The sequence below is a fragment of the Lycium barbarum genome, chromosome 10 (genome assembly GCF_019175385.1).
Source record: "Lycium barbarum isolate Lr01 chromosome 10, ASM1917538v2, whole genome shotgun sequence".
Lineage (NCBI taxonomy): Eukaryota > Viridiplantae > Streptophyta > Magnoliopsida > Solanales > Solanaceae > Lycium > Lycium barbarum.
The window spans coordinates 78270958-78285565 of record NC_083346.1 but is presented as its reverse complement, the minus strand read 5'-3'; the positions used below and the strand labels follow the sequence as shown (position 1 = coordinate 78285565).

Sequence of the window (14608 nt, the reverse complement as noted above, 5' to 3'; positions counted from 1 at the left end):
ATTATTATTATATTATTATTCTGTTAATATGCTAATTTGGGGTATCGGGTACGTATAGGTGCCCAGCTCGGGCACTGGTCGCGGCCCACGGGGTTGGGTCGTGACATATTTGACCTTGTCCATGCTCCCCTTCTTCTGAAACAAGCTAATGTCCCCTTCACATTGACTAGTACGCCTCTGAAACAAAATATCAATTAGCTTCTGATAAAAGTTTGCAATTTTAGCTGGATATAAAGCCTTGTTTTGGAAACTACTTGAAGCCATGCAGACAGAATAAACCCTCTTATTCCTACTTCCCTAGTAGTTAAACCAATAAAAGTTGAATCCAAACATGTTTTCTCTTCCAAGAATTCCTTCAACTACAGCAGTGTTATCAGCATACCCCACTGTGACTGCCTCAGCAGTATTAATAAGAACTTTACTACATGAAGTTCAAAAAAATTGACCAATCAGGTCTTACCAAGAAACCTGCAAGAAAATTTTTTCTCAAAAATTGGATATCTTGTGGGAAACCTCTCTTCCCAAATGTGTCTTATCGTTGAGGAAAACAATGGCCTTATCCCCAATGAAGTCTTTGAAGCTTCTAAATTGTACTTAGGCACTATACAAATCAGCCCTTCAACTCAAAGGCTCAAAATTGCCAAGGCCGAAAAGGAAAAGAAATTTTCAATCAGTATCAACAAGGATGAGAGAATCTTAAGACACTTTTGAAGGTATACAACTCATTTGGGAATTGAAAATTGTTGAAACTCGAAGGACTACTTTTTATTATGAAGGCGGAGGCTTCTCCTCAGAAAACATGGAACGAAAGTCGTTTGATTTTAGTTTCAACAAGGAGTACAAGGAAATGATCTTGACCTCCTATTTGCCATTCATTCTCGAAAGATCAAAAGCTATAAAAGAAGAGAACAAGATGGTAATGTTACAATTTATTTTCCTCCTACTTTATGATTTGCATAAATGGTAGAATATTTACTTCCATTTGACTCTATAACAGGTAATGCTCTCCACATTAGGGAGATACGGGGAGAGTGTCTATCTTGACCATCCATCTACATTTGAGACACTAGCAATGGCTCCCAAGATCATGGAAGAGCTCGCGGATGACTTGGATAGATTTGTTAAAAGAAGAGATTATTATCGGAGAGTTGGCAAGGCCTGGAAACGCGGTTATTTGTTGTATGGACCTCCAGGAACAGGCAAACCTAGCTTGATTGCAGCCATGGCTAATTATCTTAAATTTGACATTTATGATATGGAGCTTTCTGGTCTTCAAGGCAATGTGATCTCAAATGACAGCTAGTTTATACCAAGAACAAATCAATTCTTGTGATCGAGGACATTGATTGCAGTATTGAACCGTAGAACAGAAATGATGCAGCAGATAAGCAGAGTGAAAGCCAGGTACCAAAACAGTTAACTTATTTTCTACACGGGAACTGCAAAGAATTTTATGCTATTGCTGTAGGTTAACTGCTTTATTTTCTAAGTTACTAATTTTGACATATTATAGTAAGTTAACCGCCTTACCTTTTTAGGCCACTAATTCACTTATTATGCACGGTTACTGTACTTATTTTTTAGATGACTTTATTGTCAAGAACAGAGAAAACACGAGAGAAATTGAAGAATGACTATCTCAATTACTTAATTCCCATACATCAGAATACATTGGTATTTATATACAAGTGAAATAAGAGAAGAAAGGAAGTAAAATATCCTACACTAAATGTAAATTCTACAAAATATTCTTCATAATATTCTACCAATAATGTTACATAATATTCTACACTAAATGTAGAATATCCTTAATAATATTTCATATATTCATAGTACCTCTTCATATTCACCATATCGAGAATATCTTAATGTAGATATTCTACAATCTGTCCATTATGCTAACATTCCCCCTCAAATTGATGCCGGTGGATCAACAAGCATCAATTTGCCTACTAGAAACCGATGATGTTGTCGTGCCATTGATTTTGTAAACACATCAGCTATTTGAAGATCACTGGATACATGTGGAAGAGTAATAACTCTTCTATCTACAGCTTCTCTGATAAAATGACAGTCCACTTCAATATGCTTGGTTCTTTCGTGATAAACTGGATTGGTTACAATCTGAATGGCACTTGTGTTGTCAACATGGAGAGGAGTAGGACTAGATTGAGGAAATCCTATTTCTGCAAGTAAACCACGAAGCCAAATAATCTCGGAACAAGCAGTAGACATAGTTCGATATTCAGCCTCCGTTGAAGATTTTGAAATGCGATCTTGCTTCTTGCTCTTCCAAGTATCAAAGAATCTCCGAGAAACATGCACCATCCCGTGACGGAGCGGCGAGTATCAGAACATCCAGCCCAATCAGAATCACTAAATGCTTTAAGCTGAATAGGAGAGTCACTATGAAAAAATAATCCACAAGTAGATGTTCCTGAGAGATATCGAATGATGCGACGAACAGTCAAGAGAACTATACTTTCAAAAAAAGAAGGCTCTAATACCATGTCAAGAACAGAGAAAACACGAGAGAAATTGAAGAATAACTATCTCAATTACTTGATTCTCATACATCAGAATACATTGGTATTTATATACAAGAGAAATAAGAGAGGAAAGGAAATAAAATATCCTACACTAAATGTAAATCCTACAAAATATTCTTCATAATATTCTACCACTAATGTTACATAATATTTTACACTAAATGTAGAATATCCTTAATAATATTCCATATATTCATAGTATCTCTTCATATTCACCATATCGAGAATATCTTAATGTAGATATTCTACAATATGTCCATTATGCTAACATTTATATGGTAGAAGTTAAATTCGCTAACAAAACAAAAACATGCCCAGTCTGTTGCCACAAGTGGAGTCTGGGTAGGGTTGGGTGTACGCAGACATTACCCTACCTTTGTGAGGTAGAGAGATTGTTTCCGATAGATCATCGGCTCAAGAAAATCATTTTTCAAAAAATGGTTTCAAAGAAATGCCAAAGTAAAAGCTATGATGTAAATATTGAAGAAAGAAAAGTATTTAAATTACAAATATTAAAGAAAAGTATTTAAATTACAAATATTAAAGGTAACCAAAGTAAAAACAAGCAATAATAGTGTAATAAAATTGAAACATAAGACAATGCTAGCATAATAGTAATAGTATTGGTAAGGGAACAAATAGATCCTCCAGACTTATGCTCTGCCACTGTCAAGAGAAAAAACACTCTATTATTTACAAACCGTCTAACCTAATCCTCGACCTGCATGCTCTCCTTTCTAGGGTCACATAGATTCTGGTATCCAACATAATGTAGAGTAATTACCAGCCTTTCTATTTTTCTTAATCATGGACAGGTAACATTATCTGGATTGCTAAATTTCATTGACGGGCTGTGGTCAAGTTGTGGAGACCGAGTATGATTGTCTTCACCACCAACTACAAGAAAGATTAGACCCTGCATTGTTAAGACCAGGAAGGATGGACATGCAAATCCACATGTCCTACTGTACTCCTTGTGGATTCAGGATCCTTGTCTACAACTACCTAGGCCTCGAGAATCATCACAAATTCGGCGAAGTCGATGAGCTTATAATAGAGGTGAATGTGACACCAGCTGAGATAGCAGAAGAACTTATGAAGAGTGATGAAGCTAATATTGCCCTGAAGGACTCATTAAGTTCCTCCACGCGAAGAAATTGGACTGTGAGGTGACAAATGTAAGAAAGGATGAGGTTAATGAGAAAGGAAATGAAATGGAGAAAGTGAAAGAAGAAGTAGAGATGAAAGTGATGAGGAAATGCAGGGGAAAGACAAAGAAGAGAGGAAAAGGCAGGAGTCAAGTTTTCTGATATTGTTCTTGATATGTGAGTATCCAATAATATGTATGGTCACATTAGCAATCTAAAGTAGACGATCTGTTTTTGGCATTTTGTTAGTCTTTTGGAATTTCCCATTTGTGGGACACTGGGTATGTTGCAGTTATCTTTTGTATTTTGTGCAAAAATAAAGTTATCTTAAATGGAGGATCTGCATTTTGTTAAAACATTTGTACTACTCCCTCCATTCACTTAAGATTTAATAAACGAAGTATGTGTTTTGTCATAATATCCGTATTAATTGATGTATAGTTTCATTGGACTTGGAGAATAATTTGAAAATAAGTAATTAATGTTAAGGGTAAAACAAGAAAAAAAAAGTTTATCTTTTCTTGATATGCTAAAGTGGACAAGTAAAAGTGAAAATTTATTTTTAATATAATGAACAAGTAAAAGTGAACTGAGGAAGTATATCCATTCGAAAAATGAATGAATTTATGACCGTCAAAATATTATAAGGAAATTTATGTTGTATGCACCGAGAATAGTGAATTCAGAAAGAATTTATAAAATGGAAATGGGTCAAAATTACATTTAATGTTTATGATTTGTCTCATATTTGTCCTTCCCCAACATATTGGCTCGTAAAATGTCTCTAACTATATCTTTTGTCTCAAATATAACTCTGAACAATTAAAAATGACTAATTATACCTTTAAATGACTTCAACCGTCAGTGCAAGGGCATATTTAGACCTTTTCAATTGTTCAACGAGTATATTTAAAACAAACGGAAAAGGGTCAAAAATACCCTCGAACTATTGAAAATGGTGCAAAAATACCCTTCATCCACCTTTCAGCCTCCAAATACCCTTACCATCCACCTATTGGGTCTAAAATACCCTTATTGCTAACAGAATCTTTTCATTAAACACGTGGCATTTTTTTATTGGTTGACTTATAAAATTAATTAAACTAATTAACTTTTGCAATATTGACCGGATAACCCAAGTGCCCCCCAACCCCCGACCCACCCCCCATGCAAAAAAATTATTTTTTTTGAAAAAAAAGTTGACTTTTTTTTGCACCCCACCCCTACCCCCCCCCCCCCCCGATGCAAAAAAAAAATTAATATTTTTGAAAAAAACAGTTTTGACGTTTTTTTTTTGGGTTTTTTGCACCCTCCCCCCCCCCCCTCCAAACCCCCCACCCTACCGCCCCCCTCCCCTCCCAGCTGAAAAAAAAAGTTGACTTTTTTTTTCCACCCCGCACCCCTACACCCCCCCCCCCCCCCCGAGGCAAAAAAAATTAATATTTTTGAAAAAAAAAGTTTTGACGTTTTTTTTTTGGGTTTTTTGCACCCCCCCCCCCCAAAACCGGCACCCTACGGCCCCCCTCCCCTCCCAGCTGAAAAAACAAATTAATATTTTTGAAAAAAAAAGTTTTGACGTTTTTTTTTTGGGTTTTTTGCACCCCCCCCCCCCCCCCAAAACCGGCACCCTACGGCCCCCCTCCCCTCCCAGCTGACTTTTTTTTTCCACCCCGCACCCTCCCCCCCCACCCCCCCGCAAAAAAATAAAAGTTTTTTATTTTGTGGAATGAACCATTTCCTTTCTTTTCGTGGAAAGAAATTATGTTCAAGTAAGCAAATATGTCAAAAAAATCCATTTTTTGCACCCCACCCACCCCCTCCCACAAAATTATTTTTTGACATATTTGCTTACTTGAACATAATTTCTTTCCACGAAAAGAAAGGAAATGGTTCATTCCACAAAATAAAAAGCTTTTATTTTTTTCCGGGGGGGGGGGGGGGGGGGGGAGGGTGCGGGGTGGAATTTTTTTAGCTGGGAGGGGGGGGGGGGGGGGCGTAGGGTGCGGGATTTGGGGGGTGGGGGAGGGTTTGGGTGAAAAAAAAGGGGGGCGTAGGGTGCAGGGTTTGAGAGGGGGGGATAGGGGTGCGGGGGAGGGGTAGGGAGCGGGGTGGGGTGCAAAAAAAAAAGTCAACTTTTTTTTCAAAAAAAAAATTTTTTTTTGGGGGGGGGGGGGGGGGTCGGGGGTTGGGGGGGCACTTGAGTTATCCGGTCAATATTGCAAAAGTTAATTAGTTTAATTAATTTTATAAGTCAACCAATAAAAAAATACTACGTGTTTAATGAAAAGATTCTGTTAGCAAGAAGGGTATTTTAGACCCAATATGTGGATGTTAAGGGTATTTGGAGGCTGAAAGGTGGATGGAGGATATTTTTGCACCATTTTCAATAGTTCGGAGGTATTTTTGGCCCTTTTCCGTAAAACAAAATAAATGTTAGCACCATTTATGAGCCGATAGGTTAACGAAGAACAAATATAAGACAAATTACAAACTTTAAGGGCATTTTTAATCCTTTTCCGTTAATAAATTTTGTAATCAGTGCAATTGATCCTAATGCGACAAAAATTGCTGAAATAAAGGAATTCAGAATTGGAACAATCAGGCGAATATCAAGAGGGCGTACTGCTAGAACATCAAATAAACAATATCTACACAATCAATCAGGTAACTCAACACGTAGTTACCGATAAATTCATTGATACGCATTAATTGATAATTTGATAAAAATAATACTCCAGCTAACATATAAAATTCACTAGTAGCATAAAAGAAATCCTTACACTTAGTTTACATAACTTAAATCCATATAAATAGTACGAGAAAATAATTCACAAAGCTCAGTTTCTTTCATTTAGGCTAGATAAAGATGCATATACTTTCAAAAAATAAGAGCAAATATGAAAATCCTAGAGCTGCTATATTTAGTGTGAAAGGTCGAGCTAAAGCATTAAACTCTGGAAACTAGAGAACTTGATATCCCACTAGCTATACAAAAAGGTCGAGGAGAACCAAAGCAGAAAAATTCAAGGCCTGTACATCTCTTTCGCCAAGACTACCTAGGTCATGCCCATTGGAACAGGAAATTTACAATCTACAATAACGACTACTTTCCTAGCATCCCGCGTTAGCAGGGTCTGAGAAGAGTCGCACCCCAAGGGATGTGAAGTACACAACCTACTCTAATGCAAGCATTAGTGACTGCTTCCGCGGCTCGAACCTGTTACCGAACACTGGGCAACCCGATGCACAAAGCATCCCGCGTTAGCAGGGTCCGGAAAGGGCCACACCCCAAGGGATGTGATGTAGACAACCTACCATAATGCAAGAATTAGTGGCTGTTTCTACGGCTCGAATCTGTAACCTATAAGTCACATGGAGATAACTTTACCGTTGCTACAAGGCTTACTGTCTAACACTGGTTAACAGAAAAACTCTTGTTCTTCCACAAAAAACTCCAAGCTTTCCCTAACTTTTTCCGTGAAGTCGACTTGCTTAAGGGCTTTGAATCTTGAGGAGGCATGGCCTGATGAGCCTCACTATCTTCAGTGGGTTGCCACGCCTGAACTAGCGAAAGTTCACCCTGTCTCTGCTCACGAAATAACGCCAAAAGCTTCTGAGCTTTCTGTTTTCCTCTCGTAGTCCCATTTACCGATATCGATACAAGGGAAGGTATTACTCCCTCTTGAAGAACCCTTTGACTGCATTTTTCATTTCCATTGCACAATATTAACAGACAAGCAACAGCTTGCTCCTGCTCTAACGGTTCCCCAACGTCCAAAACGGTTGCAAGCCCACTAACAAGGCCAGGAGATGACATGATTTCATCCCTTGCAGATTTACTTGTACTTAAGTTTATAAGAACTGCTATGCATTTTTCTGTCGAGATATGGTCTTCCGAAGTCATCATAAGAGTTTCGAGGCCATCGATAATGCCAGCTGATACGAGGTGGTGTATATTAGTTGGATGACTGGAGAGATTGAAAAGGGCAAGGAGCGAATCCAGCTTACACTGTGGATCAGTCTCATGATGAAGGACCCCAATCAAGAATGGAACAGCTTCACCAGATCCAATAACGGGTTTGGCTTCCTCGAGGTAAGAAAGGTTCAGGTAAAGGGCTGTTGCTGCACTGGCTGAAGTAGAATTAGCAATCATATTTCCTATCAACGGGAGTAATCCTGCCGCCATCATCATTTCCTTGTTCCTGAAGATGAAGATGATATCAGAAATTTTGGCGCTTCATAGCTAGGAGTGGCAAACGGGCGGGTTGAATCGGATATGGGCAGCTCAGAAACGGGTTAAACAAAAACGGATAAAACACTTTGTTCGCCCATATTTAACACATGTGAGAAATGGGTTAACTAGCGGATAGTATGGATTTCCATATTATCCAGGGTTTCGGGAATAGTCAAGTGAGAATACAAGCTAAAAGCCAAAATAAGCTTAAACTTCCAGAAAGCAAGAACTCATGAAAAATAACAAGCTAACAAATGGGTATTGATTATATGGATATCCATATTATCCATCTAGATATCCATTTTTTAGTGGATAATATCCATATTTGAACCAATTTTAAATGGTCAGTTATTGTTGGATTGGATGTTTACTTATTCTTTTTAGCCATTTTTCCAGCCCTATTCACAGCAAACGCATAGGAAACCCAAAGGGCAAGTCAATTTGAATATACCATTTCAATCAAGCACAGAAGTCATTTTCTATATCTACGATCAAGAAATTTCTTCGTCTAGAAAAGGTTTAGCAGTATACAGGTACTGAAATAAGTGATGGAATAGAATAGTAAAAGCAGTTGATGAATGCCAAAGGATACCAAAGAAAGTCCTGCTAAGCTGAGATTCATTTTGAATATCCAGAGTACATATAATTTAGTGCCATACAACTCCCTCCTTTCCTCTATCTTCATACATCCACCGGGCTGATAGTGATCAATAAGCCTTAGAATAAACAGAATATTAGACTAGGTATTGAAAGTAAATCCTAAAGCCAATTACTATGAAGATGGTACCTCCGAGGTACTATTTCTTATAAGTTGTACAAGAGTGCCAGACAAGAAACTATGAGCAGGAACACTACTTTTTTTTTTTTTTTTTTGATAAACCACGGTAGGAAATATTATTCAAGGTTAGTACAAGCAAACACGGGATTAATAATAAAGAGTTGACAAGAGTGGGTTGCTCAGATGGTAAGCACCCTCCACCTCCAATCTGAAGGTTGTGGGTTCTAGTCACGAAGGGAGCAAAAGAGGGGAGCTCTTGGGAGGAGGGGTAAAATAAAATAACAATAATAATAACAAAGAGTTCCATGCAAAAGACCGGAAACAATTATGAACAGAGAACTTCATTTATCTATAAACATGCATAAAAGGCTGGAAGTACACCACTATGTACAGCTGAAAACTCCATTTTATCTTGAAACATGCATATAATGCTGGAAATACCCTTTGAGCCAGTGAGACAAATTCTTCTCTAAACAATTAGAGACATGAAAACATTTGCACCTTGAGGTGCTGAAAACAATAAGTTCATCTTGAAGGCAGATATACTATTCTAGAAATTCAGTATTATGAATAAATCTCGGACTCTAAAAGCATAATAAAATACAGTATACCAGACCTGTTATTATTCACACCAAGGTTGAAGAGGGTCAGGGCTCCAATTTCCTGAGCAATCTCATCCCTAGTTTGCAAAGCACAATTCAAAAACCGTAGTAATGCTTCAATAAAGCCATTGGCCCCCATATACATCCTGACTTCTTCATCATCCTTTAGCAGATGCCGAATCTCTTCCACCACTTTGCACTTTTTCCACAAATCATCCTCTTTGTCTAAAATGCCTAAAAACTCTTCATATATATCAAAAGAATTGACCTGAAACTTGTCTTCAATCGCAGCTTCGCCATCGTCATTCCTTTGGGCCTCTTTACTAAGGTCATCATCATCGGCTGGCATGGATTCATCTACTTCCTTTCCTTCAGCCTCCTCCATAGTGCTACTCTCTTCCGAAGGACCAACTTTAACACCTTTGAACTTGCATGACACAATACTTTCCATAGAGTTGGAGTTAAAAGACTCACTTTCAGGCAATACAATTCTACAGTAGTTGAGATCGAGGGACTCTGGAGGACCCTCAGGAATAGAGATCCCATTCTGTTCACACCAACTAGCAACCAGACCCTTGACACAGTAATTAGGAGTTAAACCAAGATGAGGAAGTTCTTGTTGAGTCTTTGGACATGAGTTATGCCCGTCACTGAACCACCTTTCAATGAAAATCCTTTCATACGTTTGCCCGGAAGCTATTATCACAGGATCATACATTAGCTGCAACGATATTGGACACCTCAATTCTTCTGGAGGGACAGGCATCTGATCTGACCTCCCAAAGTTTGGATTGAAATTGAAAGAACTGAGCTTTGAAAGTTGCTGGTCAAAAGCATTAATATTGGTTCCAGGTCCAATACTTCCCTCAAGAGATCCCTGAACTGTGGGTGAGCAAGGTGTTGAACCCTGTGAATCATTGTCATCTGACAATTCAGATCTGAAGAACTTTGAGTACTTCTCCATCAGATGCAAAAGATAAGAAACAATTGACTCTTTCTTTTTGTCCTCTTCTGTCCTCGCCCTTTCAATGAGCTTCTTCAAAGCCCTTCTTTCTCCAAGTGCTGCTCTTGAAGAAGTTATACCAAGTCTTGAGGCTACCTGGTGAAAACATTCGAGTTCGTCATGTTCATTATGATTTCTGTTAAATTTTCTCCCTTGCTGAAGCAAAGCAATTATTTCATCACTAACTTGCTTCTCCACTGGATCAAGTGAGAACTCAAACTCCTGAAGTTCATTTAGGATTTCAGATATCTGAAACAAAGAGAGATTTCTATCAGAATCAAAATGAGAAATGCCAACTGACGCCCCTAAGAAATCTAACGCTTCTTGCAATTTACCAAAGACCCTAAACACTATAAATCAAAGTACTTCATTTTTCTCCTCTTTCTTTTTTCTTCTTCTTTTTGATAAGTAACAGTAAAATCATACTTATTAATTAACCACATCTCAATCCCAAATTTATGAGAAAACTTCGCTTCATGCGATTTTAGATCTACGTCAAATCAAAAAGGAAAATAAACCTATTGCCCCTTTTTCATCAAGAGCATATATTTAGTTAAGGAAGACACTACATAACAAACCAAGGAACTAAGAGAACTGTTACCTGACAGCCAATGGCTTGTGGAACAATGTCTTCAACCCGCCTTAGACTATCATTAAGAGCAAATCTTGCTCTCTCGAATTTTACAACAACAGAGTTCCCAGTTATTGCCTGACAATATTAACATCTAGATAAACAAACATTTATGAAGAAAAGGGGGTGGGGGATCAGTCAATCTCATCAGTTGGTCAAAACTTAGTGTTAATGGATAGTCCACTTCCTCAACCAGTTAGGTAAGTCACAACCGAGAGCACGCAGCCACATAGTAGCTCCCTTTTTAAGACGCTAAATATTTGAGGTTGAAAAACATCACTAACGACCTGAGTGACAAAGATGCCGATTCATAATATGGAGAATCATATAGCTACAACATCAAAGGCACGGTCATTACCAGGTAAAGTTTACTGCATTCAGCACAATGCTGAAGAATATTCTTTGTCTTTTCAAGGGCCACGTGCAAAGCACATAATGCCTGAATACCAGTCATGCTTCTTGGTCGTGCTGCTTCCAGTTCAGGAAAGATTTCCAGGACTTTCCCATAAATTGCAGAAATACTCTTACACATTCCTCCATGCAACTGCAATAACAACCATAACTTCATTGTTCAGGGAACAAACAAACCTTGAGCAACCCTAAGTGAGATCCAACTAATGCAAACTTATAAGATCAAAAAGAACTGTCATAAAACCCAACAAGTCAACTACTTCTTGGCAGACAAAAAATAGATAAGAAGAAGAGAAGTTTATTAAACAGAAAAAATCACAACTTTGGGTGGGCTGGGTATGGAGGAAAACATTTTCTATCCAATTTTCCCATGTTCAGTTGGTTAATTTTTGGAAAACATTTTCTCTAGTAAAACAAGTCACTTAAAAATGAGGAAAATGACTTCCCTAGTGGAAGAAGAGAAAACAAGTTCCACCAGTGGCATTCAACATTGATTGGCATCCTCCCCACACTCCAACACACCTCATCTTCACCCCCAACCCCGTAGCCCCATCCCCAACACCATACACCCCTACCCCCTAGCCCCACCTCCCATAGTATTTGCCTAGATTATATACAAATGCTTTTGGGATAATATTTTCGCTTACGTATCCAACACAAAAAAAAGTAAGAAACCCACTTATTTTCTTGGAAATCAAATATTTTCCTTCATACCGAACACACCCCTAGTCTACAAATTATTTTATATTACAGGTCGACTGACTTAACTCAGATAAAATAGATTTGGAAGTGAAAAAGAGCATGTTCAGCCAAAATTCAGACCACTAATATCTGGCAACTTGCAATAATAAGTTTTTAAGCTACCTTAGGCTCGCCGATGGATAATATGTTTTCCTCAATCTCAGTATTCTCCATCATTTCATTCAACATGGAATAGAGTAACACAACTTCAAATCACCTGTATGCATGAACCAAATCAAACATAATGAGAGCAAGAGGCCAGCAATAGGAGGCGAAAAACGAATGCAAACAGTTATCAATGCTTTGATGATATCCAGAGCAAAGTCTGGCAAATTGGAGTACCAAAACAAAAAGTCAGGCAAAAGGGACTATCAAAATAAACACTAGGGGTCGTTTGGTTGCTAGTTAGGAGCTAAGTTATTCATGTATTAAATTTTGCATAAGTAATACCATGTTTGGTAGCATTCTTTTGCTATGTATAAAATTCAACACATCTAATACAGTGTCTTGTTTGCAATATAGAAACCCGCATAACTAATACATGTATAACGGCAGCCCGGTGCACTAAGCTCCCGCTATGCACGGGGTCCGGGGAAGGACCAGACCACAAGAGTCTATTATACGCAGCCTTACCTTGCATTTCTGCAAGAGGCTATTTCCATGGCTCGAACCCGTGACCTCCTGATCACATGGCAGCAACTTTACCAGTTACGCCAAGGCTCCCCTTCAACTAATACATGTATAAGTTACGAAGAAATCTATGTATTAATTTATGCAGGATAGAAGGTGGAATAACTAATACATGAATAAATAAAACCTGCATGCAATAATGCACAGATTCCCTCATAACTAATCTCTGCATTACTAACACCCGTATAACTCTAACCAGCAACCAAACGACCCCAAACTCAGCAAATATTAGGAAAAAGGACTAAACCAAAACTGAAATAACTGAAAAGTAGGACCAAAAACTTTAGCTGTAATAAAAAGAACCCTGCAACTTCATCATTATGAAGTCATGAATCAGGGAATCAGCAGGTTATGGTTCAAATAATTTGTTGAACATTGAAATTTTAGATTTTTGTAAACTAACAAAAAACAATTTAAAAAAAAAAAAAAAAAAAAAAAAAAAAGGATACCCAATACATGTTATCCAGATACACAAAATTAGAAACAAAGTTTTGAATCAGAAATGAGATTTATATTACACACACTTTACACAGTCCTTTTCAAATTCAACTGCAAATTTTTTTTAGTTTTTTTTTTAAGTTCAACTAAATATTGTCCCAAACGCCTACTAAGATATATATGACACAACATATATGGATAACAATAACATGTGGATTTAATTCCATTAAAGCTATCAACACCTCATAGATATTAATTTTTAAAAGAAAAGACAGAAAGAATAAAAAGAGTGTAAAACCTCAACAGGGTTTATGTATATAGTCGTGATTGTAAAGATTCAAAATTCAACTTGGGATATAGGAGCTTAGCAAGATGAAGGAAACGAAAAAAAAAATGAATGAATGTGAGAGGAGCAATTGGTGAGTGTACAGTATACTTGTCAGTGGAAAATGAGTGTCTATATGGTAAGGGGAATATTTGAAATAATATTAAATTCTTGGTGCACTTTCGTAAATAGTAATTACTCCGTCCCAATATAAAATTTATTAAATAACACGTATATTAATAAATCAATAATACAATATAAAATTTATTAAATTATCCCTATATTATAAAATAAACTATTTTTTTCTCTTGATTAGAGCAATGCATAAGTAGTAATCCTTTTAATTTTTGTCTAAGGGCAGAATTAAAAAAAATTAATTAACTTATATCTTGATTTCATAAGATAACACTTATTATGAGACGGTGGGAGTAGAAGTTAAGAAATCAAAAGTGGCGACCAGTGCTAACAGTTGCCCTCTCCGAGTGTGTCGGTACTCTGTCATAATTGTTCATTTCATTTTTTCATTTTTACTTTCATTAGCCATAATCATTAGCTTTAAAATGCGTGGGCGTAAGGCGAGGCGTTTTATATATGCACAGGGCGTAAGCTTCGAGGCACAGGGCGTAAGCCCCGAGGCACGGGGCGTAAGCCCTATGAGTATTTTATTTTTAATATTTTATAAATTAATAAAATAATCATATATATAAAAAATACATTAAAATTATTTTAAAAAATAATAAAATTAATAAAAAATAATGTATATATCTATTATTAACATGCTAACATATGCACGAACCATTTAAAAAAATCTTGGAAAAGTGAATGACGTAAAGATGCATTGCACCAATAACATGACTATGATGAAACATAATTAGAGTTGTAAAAATGATACTCTATCCTAATAATTCAAACATAAAAATGATAATATATAAAGTTATTGTTTGAAAACCTAAAACTAAATAAAAAATTAATACTCATTATAATACAAATAATGATGCATTAGTGAATGACGTAATACTCATTCACTTTTTCTGAAAAATGAACAGCATGCTAAAAAG

General features: G+C 37.0%; 1 protein-coding gene and 1 pseudogene across 6 annotated transcripts; one reads left to right on the top strand and one right to left on the bottom strand.

Moving 5' to 3' along the window:
• Nucleotides 1–284: 284 nt before the first annotated feature.
• LOC132614638 (AAA-ATPase At3g50940-like) lies at nt 285–3999 on the top strand (annotated as a pseudogene).
• Nucleotides 4000–6436: 2437 nt separating this feature from the next.
• Nucleotides 6437–13684, bottom strand: LOC132613822 (U-box domain-containing protein 6-like). 6 transcript variants are annotated; one of them, XM_060328084.1, is made up of 7 exons: nt 13524–13681; nt 12221–12314; nt 11304–11489; nt 10916–11023; nt 9326–10563; nt 7086–7899; nt 6437–7008 (listed from the first exon to the last, which is right to left on the bottom strand). In XM_060328084.1, exons 2-6 carry the CDS (start codon nt 12284–12286, stop codon nt 7107–7109), a joined length of 2391 nt encoding a protein of 796 aa, XP_060184067.1. In that variant the 5' UTR covers nt 12287–12314; nt 13524–13681; the 3' UTR covers nt 6437–7008; nt 7086–7106. The 6 variants fall into 6 exon arrangements, with proteins under 6 accessions (XP_060184067.1, XP_060184068.1, XP_060184064.1 ...); XM_060328085.1 differs by having other exon boundaries at nt 6437–7899; nt 9326–10410; nt 10501–10563; XM_060328081.1 differs by having other exon boundaries at nt 6437–7899.
• Between the last annotated feature and the right edge of the window lie 924 nt (nt 13685–14608).

Excerpts from the sequence above, each read along its gene's own strand:
- LOC132613822 (XM_060328081.1), bottom strand. The coding sequence starts at position 12,286 with ATGTTGAATGAAATGATGGAGAATACTGAGATTGAGGAAAACATATTA. Across the intron at positions 11,490-12,220 it reads TATCCATCGGCGAGCCTAAG|TTGCATGGAGGAATGTGTAA; the intron begins GTAGCTTAAAAA and ends TTGTTATTGCAG. Across the intron at positions 11,024-11,303 it reads AATGCAGTAAACTTTACCTG|GCAATAACTGGGAACTCTGT; the intron begins GTAATGACCGTG and ends TAATATTGTCAG.